Consider the following 25,212-nt stretch of genomic DNA (forward strand, 5'->3'; position numbering starts at 1 on the left):
GATACACAGGTAAACTGTTCTGATTCTATTTTCCAAAGTTCACATAATTTACCTGGAATGACTGACATCTGTCTTTTAAGCTTCAGGTTTGTGATTGTTTTCTTCTAGCTTTTTATTTTCCTCTATATTTCCAAGGTCTTTGTTTACATGTTTTGATGGTGTCCTACAAGAAAAAAATTCAGTGTCTCATTTGCATGTCTATAGCATTTTGTTCATATTAATATACAGTGTTTCTCTCTCCCTCTCTGCAAAGAAAAAAAAATTGTAAGAATTCAATTACCAGCACAACAACACTAGAAGCATTTGCATGACTATGAATACACCAATAAGCATTGGAGTAGGACTACATATACATATATTAGTAACAATGGAACTTATACATTGCAAAAGAGCCCAGGATAATTCTTTTTACTGAGGCTAAGCTGATTGTGCACGTGTATTTTTTTGACAAATTAATTCCCTACATTTTCTGCATGTTTCATTAAGGGTTTTGTCCATAGGCATATTAAATGCAGAAGTGTGACTAAGACATCTTTATCAACACAACAATCTTTGTGTGTTCACATAAAATAGCTTTTGGAGCTTGTGCTAAGCAGAAGTCAATGATCACTTAGATTGAAAACCATTCTGGGTACCACCTAGATTTTGTTTCAGTGCACAAAGCATTTTTTCTAGATCTCTGCTAGTTATGACTGACAATTTTTGGATAGAGAAGAGACTGTAAATGTTGTCGGGAGGAGAAGGAAGAAAGAGGTATGCCTCATTTAAAATAGCAGGTCTGCTTTAATGTAAGCAGTGAAGATGAATTAGTGAGTTAAGTGCTTAGTTTAGTTTAGCAGAATAACCCCACAAGCCATGCATTTAATGTGAGAAACCTCACTATCAGCCAAGGTGAAAGATTGCTGCAATGGTGTGATAACATTTTAAAAGCCACAACTTTTAAAATGTAAATGGCCAGATGTATTTGAGTGAGACACTAAATCCCTTGTGTCAAAGGAGCTTATCATATACACATTTTCTCTGTGATAATTTGTTTCCTCTATAGAATCTGTTGTGACAGATTTATGCATATGCTCACTACTGCTTCAGGGTAAAGGACTGAAGTGACATTGACTTGCAAAATACAAGGATTGCACAAGTTAGCAAGACAATATGACATGTCACATTGGTGCTAGTCAGCATATACTCCTCTAAAATCAATGGCTTTATTTTTGCTAGCATTAGCTAAAGACATTAGCTTTATCTAGCAGCGTAGGTGAATACTGCAACTGGCCTTAGTTTAAGTGACCTTGAAAAGTATAAAGGGCTATGGTTTAGTCAAGTCCTGATCCAAATGAGTTGGGGAAAACATTTCCCAGGGGCTTACAACTGTATCCCAAATCTCAGACATGGCTGAAGTGCTACCACTGGAAGTGCCAATTCCCCAGCATGGGAAGTGGGCAGCAGACCTGATGCATCAGGTCAAGCAAGAGGGACACAGGATCATGGACCTGAGGTCTAAATAGATGATCGGATGTTTGAAATCGCAATAGCTGCCTCTCTGTTTTAAGGTAGATTATTACATTGGCTAGTATATTTTAATGCTTGAAGTTAGTTTATCCTCTTTACCACTTTCTTTCAACTATGTTGTCTAGTGGTATTGCTAGTGTGGTCTCTCTGTGCATGAACTAACTCTGTTAGTACAAAGATCCAAGAGTATTTCTACACTATGAAATTAGGTAAAATTTATAGAAGTAAATTTTTAGGAAGCAATTTTATACTGTCGATTGTGTGTGTCCCCACTAAATGCATTAAGTCGGCAAAGTGTGTCCACAGTACTGTGGCTAATGTCGACTTTCGGAGCGCTGCACTGTGGGTAGCTATCCCACAGTTCCCGCAGTATCCGCCCCCCCATTGGAATTCTGGGTTCAGAGCCCAATGCCTGATGGGGCAAAAACATTGTGGCGGGTGGATTGGGGTATATGTTGTCAGTCGCCCCTCCCTCCGTGAAAGCAACAGCAGACATCGTTTTGTCCTTTTTCTGTACAGATGCCATACTGCGTGCAGCAGGACTGCTAACCATCATCATCCAACCACTGCTTCCTTTGCAACTGTGCTCTCCTGCTCATGTCTTGATAGCAAATTTCTCCATGTTGTCCATCATGGGCTCCCGGGAATGTGTGTTCTTCCTTGAGAAATGTGCGTGGTGCTGTCGTCCTTCACCGCTTCCGCTGCAACTCTGCTCTCCTGGTGCCATGAATCCACCTCACAGGTCCTCTCATGTATCCGTCGTCATGCACTGCTTCCGCTGCAACTCTGCTCTCCTGCAGATGCCATACCACATCAAGCATGGAGCCTGCTCAGCTCACTGCTGTTGTTGCGCAATGTGTTTACAATGCTCACATTATCCTGCAGTATGTGCAGAACCAGAATCTGCAAAAGCAGGTGAGGAGGTGATGACAGTGTGATCACGATAGGGATGAGGACATGGACACAGAATTCTTTCAAAGCACGGGCCCTGGCAATTTGGACATCATGGTAGTAATGGGGCAGGTTCTAGCCATGGAACGCTGATTCTGGGCCTGGGAAACAAGCAGAGACTGGTGGGACCGCATAATGTTGCAGGTCTGGGATGATTCCCACTGGCTGTGAAACTTTCGCATGCGGAAGGGCACTTTCATGGAACTTTGTGACTTGCTTTCCCCTGCCCTGAAGGGCAAGAATACCAAGATAAGAGCAGCCCTCACAGTTGAGAAGCGAGTGGTGATAGCCCTCTGGAAGCTTGCAACACCAGACAGCTACTGGTCAGTTGGGAATCAATTTGGAGTGGGCAAATCCACTGTGGGGACTGCTGTGATCCAAGTAGCAGTAGCTCAGTGATCGCGTTGGCTATCAAGGGTAGTGACTCTGGGAACTGTGCAGATCATACGGAACCCCATTGTAGCAAAGCCATCCATTAACTGTGGTGGGACAATAGAAGGAACACATATCCCTATCCTGGAACCGGACCACCTTGGCAGCCAGTACATAAACCGAAAGGGGTACTTTTCAATGGTGTTGCAAGCACTGGTGGATCACAAAGGACGTTTCACCAACATCAAAGTGGGATGGCCAGGAAAGGTACATGACGCTCGCATCTTCAGGAACTCTGGTCTGTTTGGACAGCTGCAGGAAGGGACTTACTTCCTGATCAGAAAATAACTGTTGAGGATGTTGAAATGCCTATAGTTATCCTTGGGGACCCAGCCTACCCCTTAATGCTAAGGGAAGCCGTACACAGGCACCCTGGACAGTAGTAAGGAGCTGTTCAACTATAGGCTGCACTGGTGCAGTTTACTGACTCAGAATATTGGATTTGGTGTGTCTAATTAATTGTTATTGCTGCTTGCTGTGTGCTCCACAATATCTGTGAGAGTAAGGGGGAGACATTTATGGCGGGGTGGGAGGTTGAGGCAAATCACGTGGCCACTGATTACGTGTAGCCAGACATCAGGGTGATTAGAAGAGCACACCAGGAAGTACTGTGCATCAGAGAAGCTTTGAAAACCAGTTTCATGACTGGCCAGGCTATGGTGTGACAGTTCTCCTTGATAACACCCCCCTCTATTGCCTCTGCATGTAGTGATCAGAAAGTCATTACATCCCTCTGCCCACACTGCTTCCAGCAGCTCCCATTGGCCCAGAGCAGCGATACACAGTCAGTGGGAGCCTCGAGCGGCCCGACCTGTGGACATGGCAGGGTAAACACATGGGCCTGGCCTGCCAGGGGCTTTCCCTACAGAAGCGGTGACCCCTGTTTGAGAAAACCTGCTATAGGAGGAATAACTGCCATGGTAGCCTGGGAGGGGTGGGGGAGGAGAAGGCCATACTGCACTTCAAAGCTTATTGAATGCCAGCCTTCTGTTGCTTGGGCAGTCCTCTGGTTGAGTGTCCGGAAGGGAAGGCGCCCCCCCACCCTGTTCTTGGTCATCTAGGTGAGGAGGCACTGAAACTTGGGGAGGAGGGCGGGTGGTTACACAGGAGCAGCAGTGGATGTCTGTGCTCCTGCTGCATTTCCTGAAGCTCCACCAGACACTGGAGTATATCAGTTTGATCCCCCAGTAGCCTCAGCATTGCATCCTGCCTCCTGGCCTCGCGTTTGTTTTCTGATGTCCTGGACTCTGACATTGTTTGCCTCCACGCATTCTGCTGAGCTCTTTCAGTGCAGGAGGACTGCATGAGCTCAGAGAATATTTCATCACAAGTGATTTTCACCTTATCTGCACTAGCCTTTGGGATGGAGATGAAACATTTGCAGCTGTGGGAGGAAAAAAAGGGAGAGTAGTATTTAAAAAGACATGTTAGAGAACAATGGGTAGACTCGTTAACAGCTTGGTTCACAGTAAAAATTACATAGCACATGTGCTTTCAGTACAAGGTTGCATTTTGCCTCTTCTATTGAGGGCTTGCTGGTTTGGTGAGAGAGATCACACGCAGGGCCAGGGAACAGAATTCAGCTTGCAGGCAGCCATCGTAAGCCACAGACTTTCAGCTTCTTCAACTTTCATAACGTGGGAATGGTTTCAAACAGCAGTGCCCTCCTTTCCCATACCAAGTACCCATTGGGTTGGCTATTTAAAAGGAGGGGCTGTACTGGCTGTGAATGCATTCCAAGTCTTCAGGCAAATTAATCATTGAACAGGCTTGCTTTTAAACCATGCATTATATTTACAAAAGGTACACTCACCAGAGGTGCCTTCTCTGGCTTAATGGTCTGTGAGCCCACCTTGGAAGGGTACTGGTTCCTGGCTGTCGGGGAGAATGGGTTCTCCACTTGCGTGCTGTGCACTATCCTCATCAGCCTTGTCCCCCAAATCCTCATCCCTGTTGCATGAGACTGTCCATGGACACTTACTTGCAAAGGAGAGAGGGTGGGGTAGTGGTTTGGGGCCCCCCCTAGAATTGCATGCAGCTCATCATAGAAGCAGCATGGCTGGAGCTCTGACCTAGAGTGGCTGTTTGCCTCGTTGGTAGGCTTGTCTGAGCTCCTTAATTTTCATGCGGCACTGCTGCGGGTCCCTGCTGTAGCCTCTGTCCTTCATGCCCTTGGACAAATATTTTGGCATTTTGTCTTTTGGAACGGAGTTCTGATAGCATGGATTCATCTCCCCATACAGAGATCAGATTCAGTACCTTCTGTTCAGTCCATGCTGGAGCTCTTTTGTGATTCTGGGTCTGCATGGTCATCTGTGCTGATGAGCTCGCCATGCTGGCCAAACAAGAAATGAAATTCAAAAGTTCCCAGAGCTTTTGCTGTGTACCTGGTTAGTGTATCTGAGTTGAAAGTGCGATCCAGAGTGGTCACACTGAAGCACTCTGGGATAGTTTCCAGAGGCCAATACAGTTGAATTGCTTCCACACTACCCCAAATTTGACCCAGCAATGTCAATTTCAGCACTAATCCCCTTCTCAGGGAGGAGTACAGAAATTGATTTTAAGAGCACTTTAAGTTGACAAAAATGGCTTCGTCATATGGATGGGAGCAGGGTTAAATCGATCTAACACTGCTAAATTTGACCTAAACTCATAGTATAGTCCAGGGCCAAGTCTGTTTCATGATCAGTGGTTATCCCGAAACTGAACAGTTAACCAGGGTCATTAGCACATGGATCTGAGCATTCCCACAGTAAAGCCCTACCCTTGTTACTGGGTCCTCATTGTTTTGGCACAAGCCTGTGTGTATCTCGGGGCATGGTTCTTTGTTCTCAGATGCCTTAGGGTTCTTTCCTTATCAAGGATGGAAGAACTTGTCTATCCTTGGGGAGCGGGGGGGAAGAGCATTAGAAGAAAACTGAAGGACTATCAGTACTTGAGTGATTTAGTCTGTCCTCCAAATGCAGATCAGAGTGTTTTTTTTGTGGATGATACTGATAGGCAGAAATTAAGGCTAAAATTTAAGACCCTGGGTTAACTGTGCAGTGTAGACAACTGTCAGTCATTTAAATGTTGGGATTATACCACAAAGTAACTCATTAAGCCCATTGTAAGTCTCTGCTGGGCAGTTATTTTCATTCTCTTTGAATATCTCAAAGCCAGAGAGGATTGATCCACACAGAGGAGAATGAGGGATAGTGAAAGAAGCCAAACAAGAAGAAAAATTAATATTGACAGTAGCTGAATTTCTCATGTGACCCTAAAATTTTTCTGCAAATCTCTCTAATCCACCGTAAGAGAAAAAAGCCAAATTTGTTCTCTTTAGATGGATCCTACGGATTTTGCTTGTCATCTGAATAACAACTCATGAGTATGTCTCCTTTCGTAACACTGGGTTACAAAAATAGAGATTGAGGGTAGGGATGAGAGACAAAGAATTTGGAGTCTCCTGGGAGAAGAATGTGCTGAGCAGATCATAACAGACTATAACCCCTGAGGGCCTTTTCAGTGATGAGATCAGGCTTTCTCAAAAGGGATACCAACAAATGCAGAGAAGGACAAGTTGACAGGGAAACTACTGTTTCTGCCAAGGGACATGACTGACAGAGAGAGGCCTATTTTTTCATTGGATATTAAAATCTGAACAATTCAAGAGCTGTATTTCAAATGTGACACGTTAGACTCGAGAGAACGAACCACAGTAATGGAGAGAGAGAGATGCAGAATTACTGTAAAACCCCAAAGTTACTGTCCCTACTTATACAGAATGTACAGAGCCCAAAACAGATTGGCTCTCCTGTGAGCTGCTACTTAAGGTTGGAGGGCTTTGTATCTGGCATTATCAGCTGCTTAGGTTAAAGTTGTTCTGTTGTAAAGATCATAGAAGTCGCTGTAATGGTCTAACTGGTGTTAGAATAATTTTGTTTAAAAAATAAAACGTGATATTCAATCCTTACATATAACATGCCTCTTCCTCAACCCTTCAGACCTTCTATTTTGGGTGACTGCCACCTGTACAAGTGGCCAGATTTTCAGAGGGCTGAATACCCATCACCTTCACAGAAGTTAAGATATGGCCCACATCAATGCAATGAGAACTGCATGTGCTCAGCCTCTCTGAAAACAAGGCCACTTAGTTAAGTCTTCAAATTTAAGTGTTCTAAATCCATGTGTAAGCATCCAACTGTGTTGTTGCAGCCAGGTTGGGTCCAGGATATGGTGGTCTACAGAGGTCTGTAGAACTCAAAAGCTTCTCTTTCACCAACAGCAGTTGGTCCAATAAAAGATATTACCTCACCCACCTTGTCAAGACTTAACTATGACAATGTTGGCAGAGGCTGATGCCTCAGTGATCTCACTACAACATTTGCTCAACAATAGGGATTTTCATGAAAAATTTCTACTGTTGACACCAGTGCAGTTCTACCATTGGTAGCCCTAGGGCAGGCAATGCTTGTGTAACTGCCAGCATTTTTAACACTGTTAACATGACCTTGTTAAAACACAAGAGCCTTGTTGCATGGAGGCTCTCAGCAGTATGAGGAGTGCTGGACCTGCAGCCCCAGGAAACTTCTGTGTGCTAACCCTGCTAGCCTAGACACAGCCTGAGTTTATAACTTGTTTATGACACAAGGTACAGCTACACAAGAACAAAAAAAACCCAACAACCCAGCAGCAGCCTGCCCCAGTCCACCTCAACTGACTTAGGCTCATGCTTTGGCCCTGAAAATCAGAGTGTAGCTGTTCCAGGTCAGCCTGGGCTATGAAACCTGGGAAAGGAAGAGAGCATCAGAGCCCAGCTGGAACTGCTACACTGCTATTTTCAGTCCTGTAGCACAAGGAGATCAGTTGACCCAGGATCTGGTTTTATTCTTCCCCAGTGTAAAATGTTTCATGTCGGCTACAATCTAGTCAATACTGATAGTCACCATGGTAGCTAACTGCATTGCCTTTGCCAGTTTCCTTAGAGAGCATAAAATTCTTTTTTGTAACCATGTTGTAACTCTTATTTTTGCAGTGTAGACAGAACCCCTTATAGTATGTATGTAGAAGACTTGCTAGTCCTCTACAGTGGAGCTTCTGAGTCTCCATTATCCTAAGTGCTGCTGTCTATCCCCTGCTGGAGCAGTAGGGGATATAGATATGCACACTTTCCCAGAATTAATTCACAACAATCACAGTTCTGCAGCATGGATACACAAAGAGAGATGATATGTTAAGTAGTCACACCTGTTTTTTCACAATATATTGTCTGAACCAAACTTCTAACCAAGTCAGATAAGAGTGTTAGAAATTGGTTATAAAAATACTGTTTTACTTAAAATTTTATAGATGGTGTATCTGCCTCCTGTACGTCTCTTTCTCCACTCAAAATGTATGGATCCCTATATCCTCTTAATAAAGTTTAATTCCTCATTTGACATTTCAAGCTTTCCTTTAGAAGTCCTCAAAATCCTGCCTTCAAGAAAATGATTACCATAGGGGATCACTACTCAAAAGGCTCTCTAAAAGGTAGGTAAAATGGTGCTAAAGGGTTTACAGGTTCACCTGTTTTTTGCAGGGGGAAGATTACTTTCAAGCATTTTTTAAATTTAGATATCAATGTGGAACAAGTAGTATCAGTTAGTGGAAAAAAATATTTCCAATGTTATTCTCTGACTTAGATTATACTGATTAAATATAGAGCACAAACAGCTCACTTGCAGTTTGTCTCCCATGTTTACAATAATGTGAACTTTGTGGTTGGAAGTATGAGACACACACACTTATGAGTGTTCTATAACACATTGCGCAACATTTGGTTTCAATATTCTAACCATATACAAAATGGCAGAAAAGTACAATTTTTTGCTAATCATCCAATGACAAACCTCAGTCTGGAAAGAGGTTAGCAATTAGCTCAGAATGACTGAAGATGCTGACTAGACCAACAATTTTGTGTGTATCTGATTATTGTAAAAATTGCTGCGGTTTTAATTTTCAGCCAAATTTCAGGTATTTTCCTTCATTTTAAATCTGCAATAAATCAGTGGAAACTTGTTCTAGCATAACATTACCTGGAATTTTTGTATTCACAATGCGAGATAATGAAAGGGAAAATATTTAATTAATTTCTTTAGAAATGTTCTCCACTTGGATTTCTGTTTCAGAGTGAAGGGAAACAGAGGCACTACATGGATTTCTTTTCTAAATGCTATATATAATAGCATTTAGAAAATAAATCCTATAAAAATGTTTTATATAAAAAAACTCTCTCTAGGGAATGTCTGAGATGAGATGAAGACAGGAATATTTAGACTGCCTAACTGAGGGTTGCACTGGCAATTTACTCAGATTGCTAATTAATTTGCATTGAACTGGTGCAGAGGATGTAGCAATAATCAGCTTTTGCATTAAATGAATCTGAGGTGATGAATAGCTATAGAAGCTAGTTACTGTGAATACACTCCACCGCTGTGAGTACAATTCCTACTATCCTGTATCACAAGACAATAGAAAATTCTACAAACCACAACATACATTAATGAAAAAAAATAACATTTTTCTTGCCTCACGAGGGTTTGAAAGTTCTGTGCTGCTGCCTTCTCAGACTTTCCATTGACGTCACTTTGGGGGCAGAGATTAGGTGAATAACTGTTCGAGGGTGGGTTCAAAAAGTGACTAACTGTTCGAGGGAGTGGCCTGTGTGGAAACGGAGGGTTGTGATTGGACACACACAGTGTCAATAAGTATTGCAATGGTGTTTTTGAGAGGACAGCATTTGAGATTTCTGGTCTGTGATTTGTGCTGCAATCCTGTTTCATACATACTGATGCTCTGCTTGCTCTTTGGAAGTACTGCATGCAGAAAACAGGGAAACTGATTCCCAAGGGAGAGGAGAATAGGTTTATATAAATATATACTAAAAGCGGATGCTTGTCAGCAATATTTCCAGCAATTAGATTCACTTAAGAAACTAGTGACTGTCAGACAGACTGATGATGATTTAAACATAATTGTTTTAAAAAAATATTTGGTCCCAATCTACTCATTGTTAATTTAATTTTCTACTCTAACTATAAATATGATATTCCTGTTTCTCTTATGCCTTTTGTTTCCATGCCTAATATTCTGTAATTTCTATTTTTGAAATGGTCCAGTTTGGAAAACAAAATTTAACACCATAAAGCATCGAAACACATCACAGCAAAGGACACACCACATTCTCAGAATCATCACATTCCCCCCCACAAATGAGTCACTGCCTCATGCTTTGGACTCCCCATTGAGAGAGAAGAAAAATTCTGGACATTTTGTTATAGTAATAACTGAAGGTGGTAGGGACATTTAATTTTTTTTTTATTTCCTGCAGCTTTATAAATAGCACATGCTAAATATTTATTTGCTCGGTCATATGCTTATAGAGCTTCCCTATTCAGGACATTCCAAAAATCCCCTGCACAGCTATGTTTGTGGTTTTGTAATGAAGTAAAATCTAAAAGACTGCATGGGAACACTTTATAATGCCAGAAACAGATGAGTAAGTATGGCAACTGAATGAGAAACAATTCTTCATATCAAAATTCAGAATATGTATACAGTAACTCCTCATTTAACATTGTAGTTATGTTCCTGAAAAATGCAACTTTAAGTGAAACAATGTTAAGCAAATCCAATTTCCCCATAAGAATTAATGTAAAGGGGGGGAGGGGTTAGGTTCCAGGGAAATTTTTTTCACCGTACAAAAAAGGATACATTATAGATATACACACAGTATATGTTTTAAACAAACAATTCAATACTGTTCACAGCTATGATGATTGTGAAGCTTGGTTGAGGTGGTGAAGTTAGAGGGTGGGATATTTTCCAGGGAATGCCTTGCTGCTAAATCAGTGGTTTTCAAACTTTTGTACTGGTGACCCCTTTCACATAGCAAGCCTCTGAGTGTGACCCCTCATATAAATTAAACATATTTTTATATATAGTTAATACCATTATAAATGCTGGAGGCAAAGCAGGGTATGGGGTGGAGGCTGACAGCTCGCAACCCCCTCCATGTAATAACCTCGTGACCCCCCTGAGGGGTCCCGACCCCTGGTGCTAAATGATGAACTAGCACTCCGCTGAGCCCTCAAGGGTTAACACATTCTTGTTAATGTAGCCTCTCACTCTATAAGACAACAGGAATGGAGGGGAGGGGAGACAGACAGACACACACCTTGTGTGTGGGGGAGAGAGAGAAATGCACACTGCCCCTTTAAGTAAGCTGACCCACTCTTAAATGCATTCTTTTTAAGTGGACCAGGAAGTTGAGACCAGCAGCTGCCCCAGGCTCTCTGGATCTCTCTCCATCAGTGTCCCCACCCTGCTCTATATGGAGAAGGGGTAAGCAGGGTGTAGGAGCAAGGGGGAGTTCACACACTGACATTAGCTCCCCTCCCTTTCCTGCCCCCCCTCCCAGCAAGCAGGAGGCTCAGGGAGCAGCACATGGCAGTGGTGGGGAGGGATAGCTGTAATTACTTGCCTGCTGGGCAGCTGCAGCACAGGGAACTTAAGGGAGCAGGGAACTGATGGGGGGCTGCTAGTCCACCCTGGTTCCAAGCCCTCACCAGCCAGCTGCAATGGGCTGCTCTTCCTGCAAGCAGTGGATAAAGTAGGTGGCTGCCAAACGACATTAGAAGGGAGCATTGCGCAACTTTAAACGAGCATGTTCCCTAATTGATCAGCAACGAAACAACGTTAATCGGGACGACTTTAAGTGAGGAGTTACTGTATTATATAGCTACTGCAAATCAATGTGTAAAGTTAGAGAGAAATGTAAGTAAACTTTAATACTGCATGTTTGTCTATACAAATATGTACACAACATACATAACTGCCTCCACTCTCAGAACACTTTATAAATGATCTTGGTGCTGTGTAGGTCAGATCCTCAGCTGCTGTAAATCAGATAGCTCCACTGAATCTCTGAGAAGGCATGGGGGTAGGATAAGTCTGCACTTTCACAGCTGACAGGGCCCCAGTCTGTGTCTGGGGAAAAGAGCATACTACTACACTGAGCAGAACCAGATGCAAGTTGGATATGTTTAGAGGACCTGATAACCAGGAGGGTGAAGGGGAAGATATTTTAAAGACTTTTTAGAGACTGTTCAATGTATTCCCTATACTCTTAAACTGATTTTCTGTACTAATGAAACTCTAACTGAAAATAAGCAGAGCAAATACGCACACCATACACTCTACCTTCTGGATCTAGATGTTTAGTCAGCCCTGGCAATGTCTAGTTTTCAAGCAATACAACTTCCCTCATTAGCACCTGTTGTTCATATAGTGGTTTGAGATCCTTTGATTAATTTAATAGAGCTTTACATACGCCTGTGAAGTTGGCATCTGTTTATCTTTCTATAAAATTCAGGTAATTAGAGAGAGTATGAGCTGGCCAACTTCTCCTACACTAAGATAACTCACCTGACCATCCATGAGGTTGCACAGATGTGGCAGCCCATTATTTCTCTCGGAAATTGAAATACCACATCCTATTTAAGTCAAATAGGAAAAGCGTCACTAACTGAAATGGAAACACAATCTGGCACTAAATGACCTGACCAAGGCCACACAGCTGAATCAGGGGCAGAGTTAAGGAGTCCTAGGCTCCCAGGCCTGTGCTCTAACCCCTAGATGATACACTGCCTCCGTATTAAGATGTCCATTTTAAATTCAGATGCAAGATAAGATTTACAGGTGAGGACAACTTTTCATCCCTAGATTTCCAGAATGCTGTGGGGAGCTAAACAGGTATGTACACATTATTTTAATTTAAAAAAGTTAAGAGCAAGCTTCTATGTTAAGTCTTACTTTGATTTCTTCACATATACCCAGTAGATGATACCAGCAACCATTGCTGCTAGCAGAAGACCAACCACTATTCCTACTATTAGCTTTGCCTGGTCATTAACCTTTTCTCTGTTGCCATCTAAAACAAAGAAGAAAAGTTCATGAGGTGTCTAACAATAACAACACAGCATTAAACATTTTCTATACAAGTAATCCCCCAGCAAAAGAGATGGTCAAAAAGTCAAAACTATTAGAGCAGGGGTCGGCAACCTATGGCACATGTGCCAAAGGGGGCATGTGAGCTGATTTACTGTGGCACGCTGCTGCCGGCCTAGGGTCCCAGCCGTCGGCCCTGCTTAGCCCGCTGTCAGCCTGGATGGACGGAACCCCAGACTGGCAGTGGGCTGAGCCACTCAGCCCGCTGCCGGCCTGCGGTCCCAGCCACCAGTCTGCTCAGCCCGCTGCCAGCCTGGGGTTCCATGTGCCAGCCCCTGTAAATGTAAAATGTATTACTGACACGCAAATTTACCACCTTAAATTACCACGAATCAATGAAGACTTGGCACACCACTTCTGAAAGGTTGCTGACCCCTGTATTAGAGCATTGTGATAATAGCAATACAAATTTTCATGTTAAGCATAAAGTTTTTAACAAGGTCTAATTCTTACTGGCTCAGAGACTTGGCAATTTCAATTGAACTCCTAAGGCAAAGAGGATTGTGGAAATTACTCATTTAATGACACTTCATAAAACTAGAGCGGATAGAGTCAAGAAAGAGGGTTCTGTAGCACTTACATACCATTCGGCTCATCATTTTCTGGGATACTTACTGAAATAAAAAAACATTAAAATTAAAAACAAAAATTTGTTGGTACCTGAAAGTCACCTTCACCCTGACACTATGCTGCAATATTTAACAATATAATCTACTTTACAGCTAGACTGAAATGCTCATACTTAATGCTGCATCAGCCACACAACAAAATAATTAATCTTATATTTTAGGCAGCAATCCTTGCTTTATATCCATAATGCATCATATGAAAGTGTTTTGTTCCAAAAAATGACAAGTTTAATCTTATGAATACTTCTGCCTAAGCATTTATATGTTAGCATTCATGACAGGATAACTTTTTACCACTTTATCATTACTGTAGTCCATTAAACCCTAGTACCTATAGATAGATTCTGTTCTGAAAGCACATCAAAAGTTAAGTTTAAGTTTATTAAAACCACAAAACTGAGAGCTAAGAAAAGAAGATCTCAGTGACAAAGGAGTTATTTTATAATGTGTGTATGAATGAGAAGGATAGCATATAGGTAGTCAAGTATTATTCCCAAACCAGATGCATCATGAGCCATGGGCTATTTCCCCTTGCCAATGTGCCATAGCCCTAACCTGCAGGATTCAATTATAGGAGACTGAGGGGGATTCTCTTATGGGTTTTCTGCTAAAAGAAGGGAGCTAGTTAGTGCTGCTGTGATTTTTGTGATAGGCACACTGGTCCACTCAGCAGGGTGGTACAACCCATTAGGTGACCTAGGTGGTCATCTAGGACACTAGCATTTGGGGAGGTGGCATTTCAGGTCCTTCGGCGCCGGCCGCCGCGGTCGCATCTTCAGCCACCCCGGTTATCATCAGCATTTAGGTGGAGGGAGCTGGGGCAAGGGGGTGCAGGGAGGGCCACCTGCCACAAGTAAGGGGGGGCAGCGGCATGCAGGGGAACTCCCCGCCCCAGCTCACTTCTGCTCCGCCTCCTCCCGCTCTGCTTCTCTCCCTCCCAGGCTTGCAATGCCAAACAGCTGATTGGCACCGCAAGCCTAGGAGGCAGGAGAAGTGGAGCAGCGACAGCGTGCTCAGGGAGAAGGCAGAGCAGAGGTGAGCTGGGGCAAGGAGCTGCTGCACAGCTCTGCGGGCCAGGGGGAGCTGCCGCAGTGGGGAGGGCAGAGGTGGAGAGCTGCCACAGGGCTTGGGGGAGGAAGGGAGGGTGCAAGGTGGAAGTTTCGCCTAGGGCACAAAACATCCTTGCACCCGCCCTGCCACTCAGAATAGTATTGAAATCCTACAGTATGTAAAATTAGTTGTATACCACTGAACAGCCATCCACTAGTAACAAATTTCTTTCACTACCAACCTAGGCTGGGTTGGAGGACTAAGTCGGTTGTTAGTGCAGGAGACATGCAGAACTTAAAAAAACCCCCAAAAGTCTCCCATACTACTGCAGCACCAATCTGCATCTCACATTATTTAGAGAGAAAAACTGGCAAAAGTATTTGAAACTTTAAGGAAACAGCTTCTCACTCATTTCTGAAATGCTTCTAATTGAAGACACTCACTGGCAGAGACATTCATCGAGGTGACAGTTCTTTCTAGTTGGTTTTCGGCAATACAAGTTAATGTAACATTCTCTTCAGGAGAAATTACAATTTTACTGGAAAATTTTCCATTAACGTAGTTGGTCTCCTCTGTCTGGAAAGGAAAGAAGAAATCAGTAGAACAAAAAATGTGCACAGTAATTTCTTGTACTAGAATTGTTTATAAGGAAAGTTATAGAAGTAAATAACTTAAAAATAAATCTGTTACAGTTTGGAAAAAAGGGAACCATTTAAAATAATAAACTAAATAAACATAAGTCAAATAGTTGATTTTAATATTTTGCTCATTTAAGCATGAAAAGCACTTCTCATTTATACTTCCACCACCACCTGACAATTGCTTTCCCTCTTTAGTGTTTGCTCTCTTCAGTTGTCTCTCCTCTATCAAGCTACACATTTATTTTAATGTTGCCTTAAATATCCCAGTGTCATAAAAATTGGTGTAGCTGTACCCTGAATTTGCTGCCATTTATCATCTTCTGCTACGAGCGCCCAAAATTAATCATCAGTTATTTATATAGGTCCAAGACTTGATCCACGCCCTGAAGCTGCAACCTCCTTGACTTCAGTAAGACTGAAGGTATAACTGAAGGTAGTATCTGACCATAAGAAATTAATGCACACTGCTGGTGGGTGCTGTCCAATCTATGCTATGCAGAAGACCATCACTGCCAATCTCTGTGCATGCGTATTTGATCTTTTTCTTTAATCTCTGAAAGTCCGTCAGGTTTTCCAGACCTCACATACTACTACTTGTGCATAAATGAATGAGAAAAATACTTGCTTGATTTATGATGCTTCCACTACCAGTAGTTGTCCATTGCACAGCTGGTTTGGGAAAACCCTCCACGTGGCAGACTATTGTTTTAGATTTATTTGCCCCTGTTTTCTTTGTCATTCTGATCTTAGGTTTTCCTAAAAGAATATTATATTTAAACATTATGGTAAAATAATTGTGAACTGTACAATTTACAGTATTAAAGTGTAACTAACTGCTCTATTACCTTCCACAATAAGTGTAAGTGTTTTCCTTTTCTTTAACCCTTCAACCTCCTGTAGAGTAGTTTCGCAGATATAGTTTCCAGCGTCCTGGTACTGTAGACTTGAAAATGACGGACTTGTCTGCATTCTGGTATTGTCCTGATAAAGTAAGAAGTTAGACCACATCATTTCCAATTTAGGCCCCAATCCAAATAAGCATATGCTTAAAGTTAAGCATGTGAGTCATCTCAAACCTCATTACAAATAAGCAGTTCAATTGATTTCAATGCAACTCCTCACATGCTTTGTGGGATCAGAGCCTTAATCAGAGAAACATAAAGCTGGAAGGGTCCTCAAGAGATCATCTAGTCTATCCTCTGCACTAAGACAAGTAAACGTAGACCATCCATGACAGGTGTCTGTCTAACCTTTTCTTAAATCTCAAAGATCAGGTATTCCACAACTTCCTCCCTTGGGAACCTATTCCAGTACTCAACTATCCTTTATAGTTACAATTTTTTTCTATTATCGAACCTAAATCCCCCTTGCTGCAGATTAAGCAGATTCCTTCTTATCCTATCTTCAGTGGACATGAGAACAATCGCTCACTGTCTTCTTTACAATAGCCCTGAATATACTGGAAGGCTTATCAGATTCTCCCCCCCCCCAAATAATTTTTTTCCTCGAGATTCAGGTTTTCTAAACCTTTTATTATTTTTGTTGCTCTCCTCTGGACTCTCTCTTTCCCGAAGCCTGGTGCCCAAAACTAGATACAGTGCTCCAGCCAAAGCCTCACCATAGAGCTGAACAGAGAGGGACAATTACCTCCTTTATCTTAAATACAACACTCCTGTTAATACAACCCAGAACGTTGCTTGCCTTTTTCACAACGGCATCATATTATTGCCTTATATTCAATTTGTGCTCTACTGCAACCCTCAGATCCTTTTCTGCAGTATTACTACCTAGCCAAATAGTTATTCCCTATTTTGTATTTGTGCATTTAATTTTTTTCTTCCTAATGTTTAATTGTCCAGCCACTAACTAAAACCCAGCATTTGACAATGTAATTAGCAACAGTTGTGCCAAGCATGAAAAAGGAGGTTTCCAATTTCTAAAAAGTGCTGCCTGGACAGCTCTGCAGGCTTTAGTGATCTACTTATATACAAAACAGGGACCACATGGCAAGTATGCTTGCAAGCTTACCTATGCCACCACCCCATGCCCACCACAATAGGGCCCAGCTTTGAAGGAGAGGATCAGAGATAGTTTGGTGTCTAGTCTAGTCTTCCCTTGGCCACCCTAGTAAGATACCAAAACTGGCAGCCTTGTTGGCAAACAGTGGTGAGAAATGGACACTTTCTTTCAACACAAGCCACTGACCAGTCATTAGGTGGTGGTCTGTCAATCAGGGTCAGATGTGAACACTATCTGACAAGCTTTCTCACTTACCAATGCCCTGAGACATCCAGTCACCCACTCCACCGCCCAATGTAGGCTGTCCTTTTAGTATGTTTATGGGAAACATAACAAAAACGTAATAGCTTAAATCTTCAAAAGTGTTTAGAGTGTGTGGAGACCTCAATATTTTCAGTGCCAAAGTGGGGCACCTTAAAAAGGGACTGCTACAGTTTTTCAGAAAAATCAGGTGCTTTTAAAGTGTCAAGTAGCACACCCAAAACTGAGGCATCCAAAATCACTAATCACCTTTGAAAATTTATGCAAATTGGTCCAAATGTTTATAGTATTAAATGTCCACGTTAATATTTTAGTTGGTCATTGCTTATAAAAGATCAATTTTAAAAAGATTCTTCCCAAAACACAGAGGGAGTAACCAAATAAAATGAGTAGGAGTTAACAAGAATTATTACTAACCTTTATCCAAAACACAGTTGCATTTCTACTGGACGAGATGTTGCATGATACAGGCAGAGCTTCTCCAATCTGCTTAATAACCTCTCCACTAGGAGTAAGTGATAAATCCAAATCTATGATAAAAAGGAACATTGTTAAAAGATAAATCCCAGAAGAGTGGACCATTCTGAGGGTTTACAGAAAAAAAGAAATCAGTGGACTAATTGCACTTCTAAAACTTAGATTGTTTTCTCAAAAAAAAAAAATCTAAATCAGTTCTTATAAGTGAGACAGATAAATAATGATCCTGAAAAAACACAGTGCAGAGTATTTGCATATCTACTATAGTCTAAAAGTGAAACATGGCACAGATCCGCTAATAAACAGATGTTTTCCCATCTTGTGCAGCTGGAAAAATGATCCAGGAGGTTCATGAAACTGGAGATGTTGTCCAGGTAGGGGAGAGAGTTTTAGCAAAGGAAACAGCAGAGTGGAATGAGAAGGATTTTTTGTTAGGAGACAGGTGGAAATCTGATTAGAGGACTTGTCTTGAGGGATAGAGAAGAATTTTAGAAGCTGCATGTAGGGATACTGGGCAGAGGAGAACAAGGGAGAGAATTCTTGAAATTGGTAGGAAGGACAGGTTGATTCTCTTAAGAGGTGTGGAAGACCTTCCCCAGTTTTGGGAGGCAGGGTGAGGGGATGGTGCAGGAGGGTTTGGCAACTCAATGGGAGAAGTGGGTTAGGGCCTTTGTCACAGAGGTAGGGAGGCAGCATATGTTCTGTTCGTTGATTCTTTTTTCCAAGATTTCTTCTTAACTTAAAACACACTCATTCATCAACCGCTATTTAGCTTTCCAATGCATCAGTTCCCTTTTTTACTTCTTATATGATGCCATAAGGTCTCAGACATTCCAAATTCTAGGCCACTCCAGATGCTACTGTTTGTTTTTTGCATACATAATCCTATCGTGAGAGAATAGGAAAGTCGCTTAATTAAACATTGCTTTCATCCCCACCTCCTAGCATCTTACTATGCAAGCCAACAAGCCTAGTCACCCTAAATATTGCATGTATGGAAATCAGTGGCTGGTGGAGCTCTGAACCACAGTAGATTATAATCCCACCATGGCACAGTATTTGCTGGAAAAGCACTGCAACATGTCCTACCATTTTAACAACAGCTGTGAAGGGAAAAAAAAGCCAGGCTAGACACAAGAGGGTGAACCTCAAAAGAAGGGTTTTTAAAATGTTGGTTTTCCTCGGGCCAGAGCCCTAAAGTCCCACTTTGTTCTTTCTAGGGCAGGAGACTCACCAGGCGAGAAATATTTTTGCCTAGCTCTGTAGTACCATATAATTATTCTCATGAAAATGGTGGTATTGCATTTACTGGATTCTGTTGTTGTTGTTGTTAAAGGTTTAAAATACCACTACCGCATTCAGGCAACTAAATAAATTCTAATTAAATTGTCACCTACTTTTTCTTTATTCCTTTCCCTATCATTACAGATAATCAAAAAAATCTATATATGAGATGCCCCCTTTATTATCTGCTTGTTTTGCCTTCCTGATTCTAAATCCTCAGACACTACAGCAACAGTCGTCTTAGAAATACCCAAGACACGGCTGATGATGCAGATAGAATTTCTATCTGTATATTCTCAAGTACTAAAGATCTTAGAATTGCTAAAACCTGTGAATTGTGCTTCCTTAATCCCAATAGTAAGCAAATTCACTCAACAGAAGAGTCAACTTTTCTGCTGCTTTCAATCACCAATTTCACTAGAATGAGCATTATAATTAAGGGAAGCAGGTATCAAAGAGAGGTTCGGGCCCATCTCGCAACAACAATGAATAATGCCAAATGTTAGTAATATCGGTGTTATTACTAATATAAGCCTAATTTCTACTATCAGTGGTTACATGAACTCTTTCTCTATTGGTTCACTTGCTACTTCACACAGCAGGCACACATACAAAGACCTTACCAAAGAGAGACAACTACCTGATCAGTATCATTTCATTTCCCTCTTCCAGAGACCATGTCCCCAAAAGCAAAACCATCAAAATTCAGTAAGAGATAGGAGTTCATCTGCTCTCCCCACAATGACTCAGACAAAGAACAATTGCATAGACTGCTGCTTCACCTGGGTGAGGGAGGATTAGTTCTCACTCAGCTTGTTTCCTCCTATTTTCTGAGCACATGCTAATATAGGGTAGAGAGGCTATGGCAGTTTTTTCCTTGGGGTTATTCCCCTTTGATGTCTACTCAAGCCTTTATTTCTTTGAAGCAGGATATCAACCCAGACTCAAGAGATCATAGAAGATCATGCAGGAAGGAATCCTGTCATGGGAAGCAAGAACTCATTAAATTCTCGGCCTTCATCTCTGCAAGACTGACACTCTGAACAGAGCAGTCTTTAAACGCAGACCTCCTCCTGGGTAACAGGCTAGGTCCCCTCCGTTTTCAGTGAAAGAACTGAGGCCACCACCCTTCTCACATATTGCTATGAATCATTCAAATGTAAGGGGACTGTTGCCCCCTTACTAACATTCAGTGGGGGTGTTTTGGTTGCTAGCTCCCAGCACTAAAAGGGGAGGGATCGATGGCAAATCAGGACCCTGAGACTGACAGTCCCCAGGAACAATGGCAAGAGGCCAATGCTCCAGGTCAGCCTGATTGCCGGAGTCAGACGGAGTGGGGCCGAGCTAAGGAGGAAGCAGGGGCCCAAGCTGAGCTGGAGAACAGAGAGCCAGAGGCACAGCCCAGAGAGAGAAGATCCTGTGCTGGGAGCGGAGCTGCAGCCAGAGAGCCAGGTGTAGTGAGCAACTGGGGCCAGCCAAGGGGGGAACCTTGGTAAAAGGGCCCAGCGCAGAAAGACGCTCCAGCCAAGGGTCCATGCAGGCCAGGCTGGGAGGGGGACCTTAACCTGCCGGGGGGCTGGCACTGGGAAGAAGGGTCCCACCACCCAAAGCCCGGAGGTGTGTGGTCACCACCATTTCAAGTGTCCCACCCACAGCATCCCTGCAGCACAGCCAGGGCCTGAGAAGGAGGCCTGGGGCCTACAAGGAACAGACTGCAAAGTGCCTTGATGTCCAGAGACATTGTTTGTAATGTTCCCTGCCACAGAGCAGGGTGATGTGTTTCCCTGTAACCGTTCCCATTTATTCTTATTCTTTTCTTTAAATTGATTGTTAAGTAAACAACTTGTATTTGCTTTAAATTGTATGGAATAATCAGTGGGTCAGGGAGGTGCCCAGTGCAGAGAGGGTACCCCGGAGTGGGGACACCTTAGCCCCTGTCCTAGGTGGCCACAGCAGGGTTGGGGGTTGAGCCCCCCAGGAATCCTGGGCCCAGTCTTGTTGGGGCTACGAGAACTCTGCCAAACAGGAGAGTCCTCAAGGGCAGGGAGGCCTCTGGGTAAAGGAAGTGGGAGCGAGGACTCAGATCCTTTCGCTAGCCCACTTCACTGGGGTAGCACAGAAGCCAGGAAAGTTCCCCACAATAGCGGGACCATTCCCCCGCTTACACAAAGTTAGGGGAAAACTGCAGTGAACTTGAGACTTAAGATCTTTACTTCTGAGCTACAAAAGCCCTGAGAGGTGTTTATAGAATGGGCTGGGAGACAAGCTCACATTTAGCAGAGGATTCTCCCTTGGAAATCATTGTGGGCATCTGGATACCCCAATTTTGTCTGCATACGCCAATTTTCCTTATGTACACCTCTACCCCAATATAACGCGACCCGATATAAAGCAGTGCTCGGGGCGGGGGAGGGGGCTGTGCACTCCGGTGGATCAGGGCAAGTTCGATATAATGCAGTTTACCTATAACACGGTAAGATTTTTTGGGCTCCCAAGGACAGCCTTATGTCAGGGTAGAGGTGTACTATGCCACTTACCTTTTCATCTGTTGGCACAGATGTTACTGAGTAGGCGGTATGAAAAAGGTTTGCATACTCTTGCCTTTCTAGAGGGAAAAAAATTACTAAAATACTCTACTTTTACACTGACTTGCTTCAGGTTTCTTTTTTCCGCCTTTAAAACTCCCTTCATTAATTTGTCATTAAAAACAAACTCCACAGTAGGTGCCATATTTAATATACATTAACTTTTAATTTAGCGTAAACTGGAAGACTTGGATTGATAGCAGTACTGGCTTTGCATATGAAGTAGCATGGTGAAGATGTGAGGCTTACATCCCACAGGTCATTACACCACCATGCAGTACCTGAGGGTGTAAGAGTCATTTAATGGAAATACTAGAGAGATGTTTCCCATTTATTGCGACAGTGGGATTTCAAATCAGGAAACTAGGAAGTGCCAGACTGGATTTGAACTATTTGTTGTAATCGGGAGGATTAAGTAATTATGTCATGTAATTTGGGCATCCTGAATATATTAACACTCCAATGTCAACTTCTGCTGATCTACTGGGAGTTGAAGGTCCCAGATGTCATATCATCTGAAAGATAATGTCCCTTAGATTTTTAATAATGTTTGACTTGGCATCTCTTACAAAAAACTAATGATCTTCTTGCAGTCTAGACGCCTAACACTGGTTATAGATTTCCTAGAATCATGTTGGTTTACAAGGATCAATTCAATTAACAGAACCCCTTGATTTATTTAGCTTGAGCACACATTCCTCAACAGAAAAGAGGATCCTTTATGTCTGATATAAGGGTCTAGACAGAGGAAAGCAGCCCCAGCAGAAGTGCAGGGACACATTATGTTTTAAGTGGGAACAGTGTCTCCTGGAACTCCACAGAGCAGTGAGGACAGCCAACTATCCTATGACAAGGTACAACAGGCACTCTCTGCTGCCCCAGTCAGCTGTGTTGGCCATTTGAAGGGGACCATGGACCCACGAATGTCTCACCTTCCCTTGAGAAGGCAAATGCCATTGCTGGTGCTAACTTCATGCAGTTCCTGTGGTCAGTACGTGAGGATGCTCCTTCTGCATTGTCCCCTACTTCCTCGCCCACTTACTGTATGGACATAATATACCCCTGAATTTGGTGCGTAACCAAAATTTAAGGCATTTTAATGTCAATATTCAGCTCCATAGGGGTCTCACAATGTACTTTCCACCTAATATTTTTGTGTTTTGCATGGAGAATCATGATTTTCTACGAAGTGGTAATGTAATGTATTTTAGTGTCAGCAAGAAGTTTTTTCCCAAACCCACCACCTATAAGAGACCAATACAGTCAAATTGCCCAATAAAAAGTCTGTTTGGCATCCACTATTATGAATGAAATGTAGATATATTAAAAAAAAACCAAATAAACCTGTTGTATATAGATTCACGGATGGAAATAAAATATTTTCTATTAATTGTTCCTTAAGATCATAAAGTCAAAAGTGAGTAAATAAATCCTTAAGTAGTCTTACTGCTGAGGTTAAGTATACCATAACTGAATCACTGAGTGGAATGCACACCCCTGCAATGACAGGAGAAGCAAAGAGGCAAGCGTATAGTTAAATGGACAGGTTGAAGAATTTATTTGAGCCAAAGAAGTATTCTTAAAAAACCCAAACAAACCAGACCACCACACCTCCCCAAATAAGCCTATAGAAAGAAGCAAACTATAGTAGGTTAAAAAGTGAGATGAAGTCAGGAGGGCAAAGATGGAATTTGAAGATCAAATAGGTAAAGACATGAAAATATACAAGAAATTATTTAAGTATATCGGAAGCAGAAAGCATTGGTAGAAGCAGTAGCTCTGCTGAACTATCAGAGTAAAGCAAGCAACTATAGAGGAGAAAGCAGCTGAAGAGAAGCTACATGAGTTCTCACCACAACACATGTTGTGGAGATTTCCACCTTAGGCCAATAATCTTTAAATCATAAAAGCGAGGCAACGTTAGGGATTGAGGGGTCAAAAGAATAGATACAGGAACACACCGATTAAATGAAAGAGGAACAATTCAACAGGACCTGATGCTATATATTCAAGAATTCTGAAGGAAGTGGCTGCTGACAACAATATGCACTCATTAAAATCAATTACTATATTGAAACTCAAAGGCAGTAAATGTTGCCTCTATCTTTAAAGATGATGCTCGGGTGATTCTGGGAGTTAGACAAGCAAGCCTTACTAAGTACCAGGAAATTGGCTGACATAATATCTGAACAACTGGATTATAAAACACCGAGATGAACATTTAATGATAGTAATAAACCAAAATCAGCATGACTTCTCCCATCCATTAGAATTCTTTCAGCCTGTAAACAAAATAGTGGATAAAAAGTACTAGCTGATAAAAATGATTTGGATTTTTTTAAAAAAAGCCTTTGGAAATCTCTCTCTTGAAAAGACTATTGAGGAAATTAAGTAGTCACAGAATGAGAAAATGTCATGGATGAGGAACTCACTAAAAGTCACAAAATAAATGGGGACTTTTCACCATGGTAAAAGGTTGACAGTGGGTTATACTAAGACCAGAACTGATGTATGTTTAAGTAATCTGGAAAAGGGTATGAATAGAGACATGGCAAAATCTGCTGGTGACAAGAAATTTTACAGGTTAGTTGACACTAATATTTTAGAGCTTCAGAGGGACCTGCAAAGCTCAGTGAATGGACAACATAATGGCAGATGCTGAAAGTCCTTGTTAAATGTACAATATTCATTAGAAGAACAGTTTGAATTACTCACACAGATAAATCAGTTCTAAATTAACTGTAATCTCTCAGGAAAGAGAGCTAGGCATCCCTGTAGGTAATTAAATGAAAACCTCTGCCCACTATACATTAGCAGTAAAAAAGAAAAAAAGGCAAAATATATTAAGATATGTAAATAATAGGATGGGGGAATAATAATGAAATTATGGTGATGCCATTATATAAATTGATATTATACCATCTCCTGGAATACTGTGTTCAATTCTGGTTACCTTATCTAAAAGAAGATGGAGCAGAAATAGAAGAGATGCAAAGTGTGTGTGTGTGGCGGGGAGGAGAGCACAGGGATACTTTAGCATGAAGACAGACTGAAAATATTTGTGACAGTTTAAAGAAGAGACAAATGAAAGAGTGGTATGGCAATGGTATATAAAATAATCAGTGTTGTAAAGAATGCAAACTGGGTGCTCCTCTTTATCCTTACACATAATATAACAACAAGTGAATAGTAAATGAAATGGAAAAGCAACACATTTAAAACTAATAAATACTTTTAAAACAAATGCCTATCCTGCTGGTAGAATTTATTGCCACACGAATTAAAGGTCAAGAGTTTACAGGATTCAAAAAAATGGTTACACATTTTGTTATGGATAATGAGAAA

At 41.9% G+C, this 25,212-nt stretch overlaps 1 protein-coding gene across 6 annotated transcripts in view; it reads right to left on the reverse strand.

The window, feature by feature from the left end:
* The window catches only part of ALCAM (activated leukocyte cell adhesion molecule), a 171,872-nt gene that overhangs the window by 4,842 nt on the left and 141,818 nt on the right, over positions 1-25,212 (reverse strand). For 3 of the 6 annotated variants that reach the window (XM_039484065.1, XM_039484085.1, XM_039484075.1), the window contains exons 9-16: positions 17,939-18,051; positions 16,087-16,222; positions 15,867-15,997; positions 15,044-15,176; positions 13,506-13,535; positions 12,727-12,844; positions 9,442-9,573; positions 53-163 (exon numbers count right to left, since the gene is read on the reverse strand). In XM_039484065.1, coding sequence (XP_039339999.1) covers positions 76-163; positions 9,442-9,573; positions 12,727-12,844; positions 13,506-13,535; positions 15,044-15,176; positions 15,867-15,997; positions 16,087-16,222; positions 17,939-18,051 — 881 coding nt within the window. In that variant the 3' untranslated portion in view covers positions 53-75. Of the gene's footprint in view, positions 1-52; positions 164-9,441; positions 9,574-11,784; positions 11,902-12,726; positions 12,845-13,505; positions 13,536-15,043; positions 15,177-15,866; positions 15,998-16,086; positions 16,223-17,938; positions 18,052-25,212 lie in introns of those variants that run through there. The other 3 variants (XM_039484091.1, XM_039484098.1, XM_039484105.1) reach the window with 2 other exon arrangements.

This window comes from Mauremys reevesii, linkage group 1, assembly GCF_016161935.1.
Source record: "Mauremys reevesii isolate NIE-2019 linkage group 1, ASM1616193v1, whole genome shotgun sequence".
NCBI classification, from domain to species: Eukaryota; Metazoa; Chordata; order Testudines; family Geoemydidae; genus Mauremys; species Mauremys reevesii.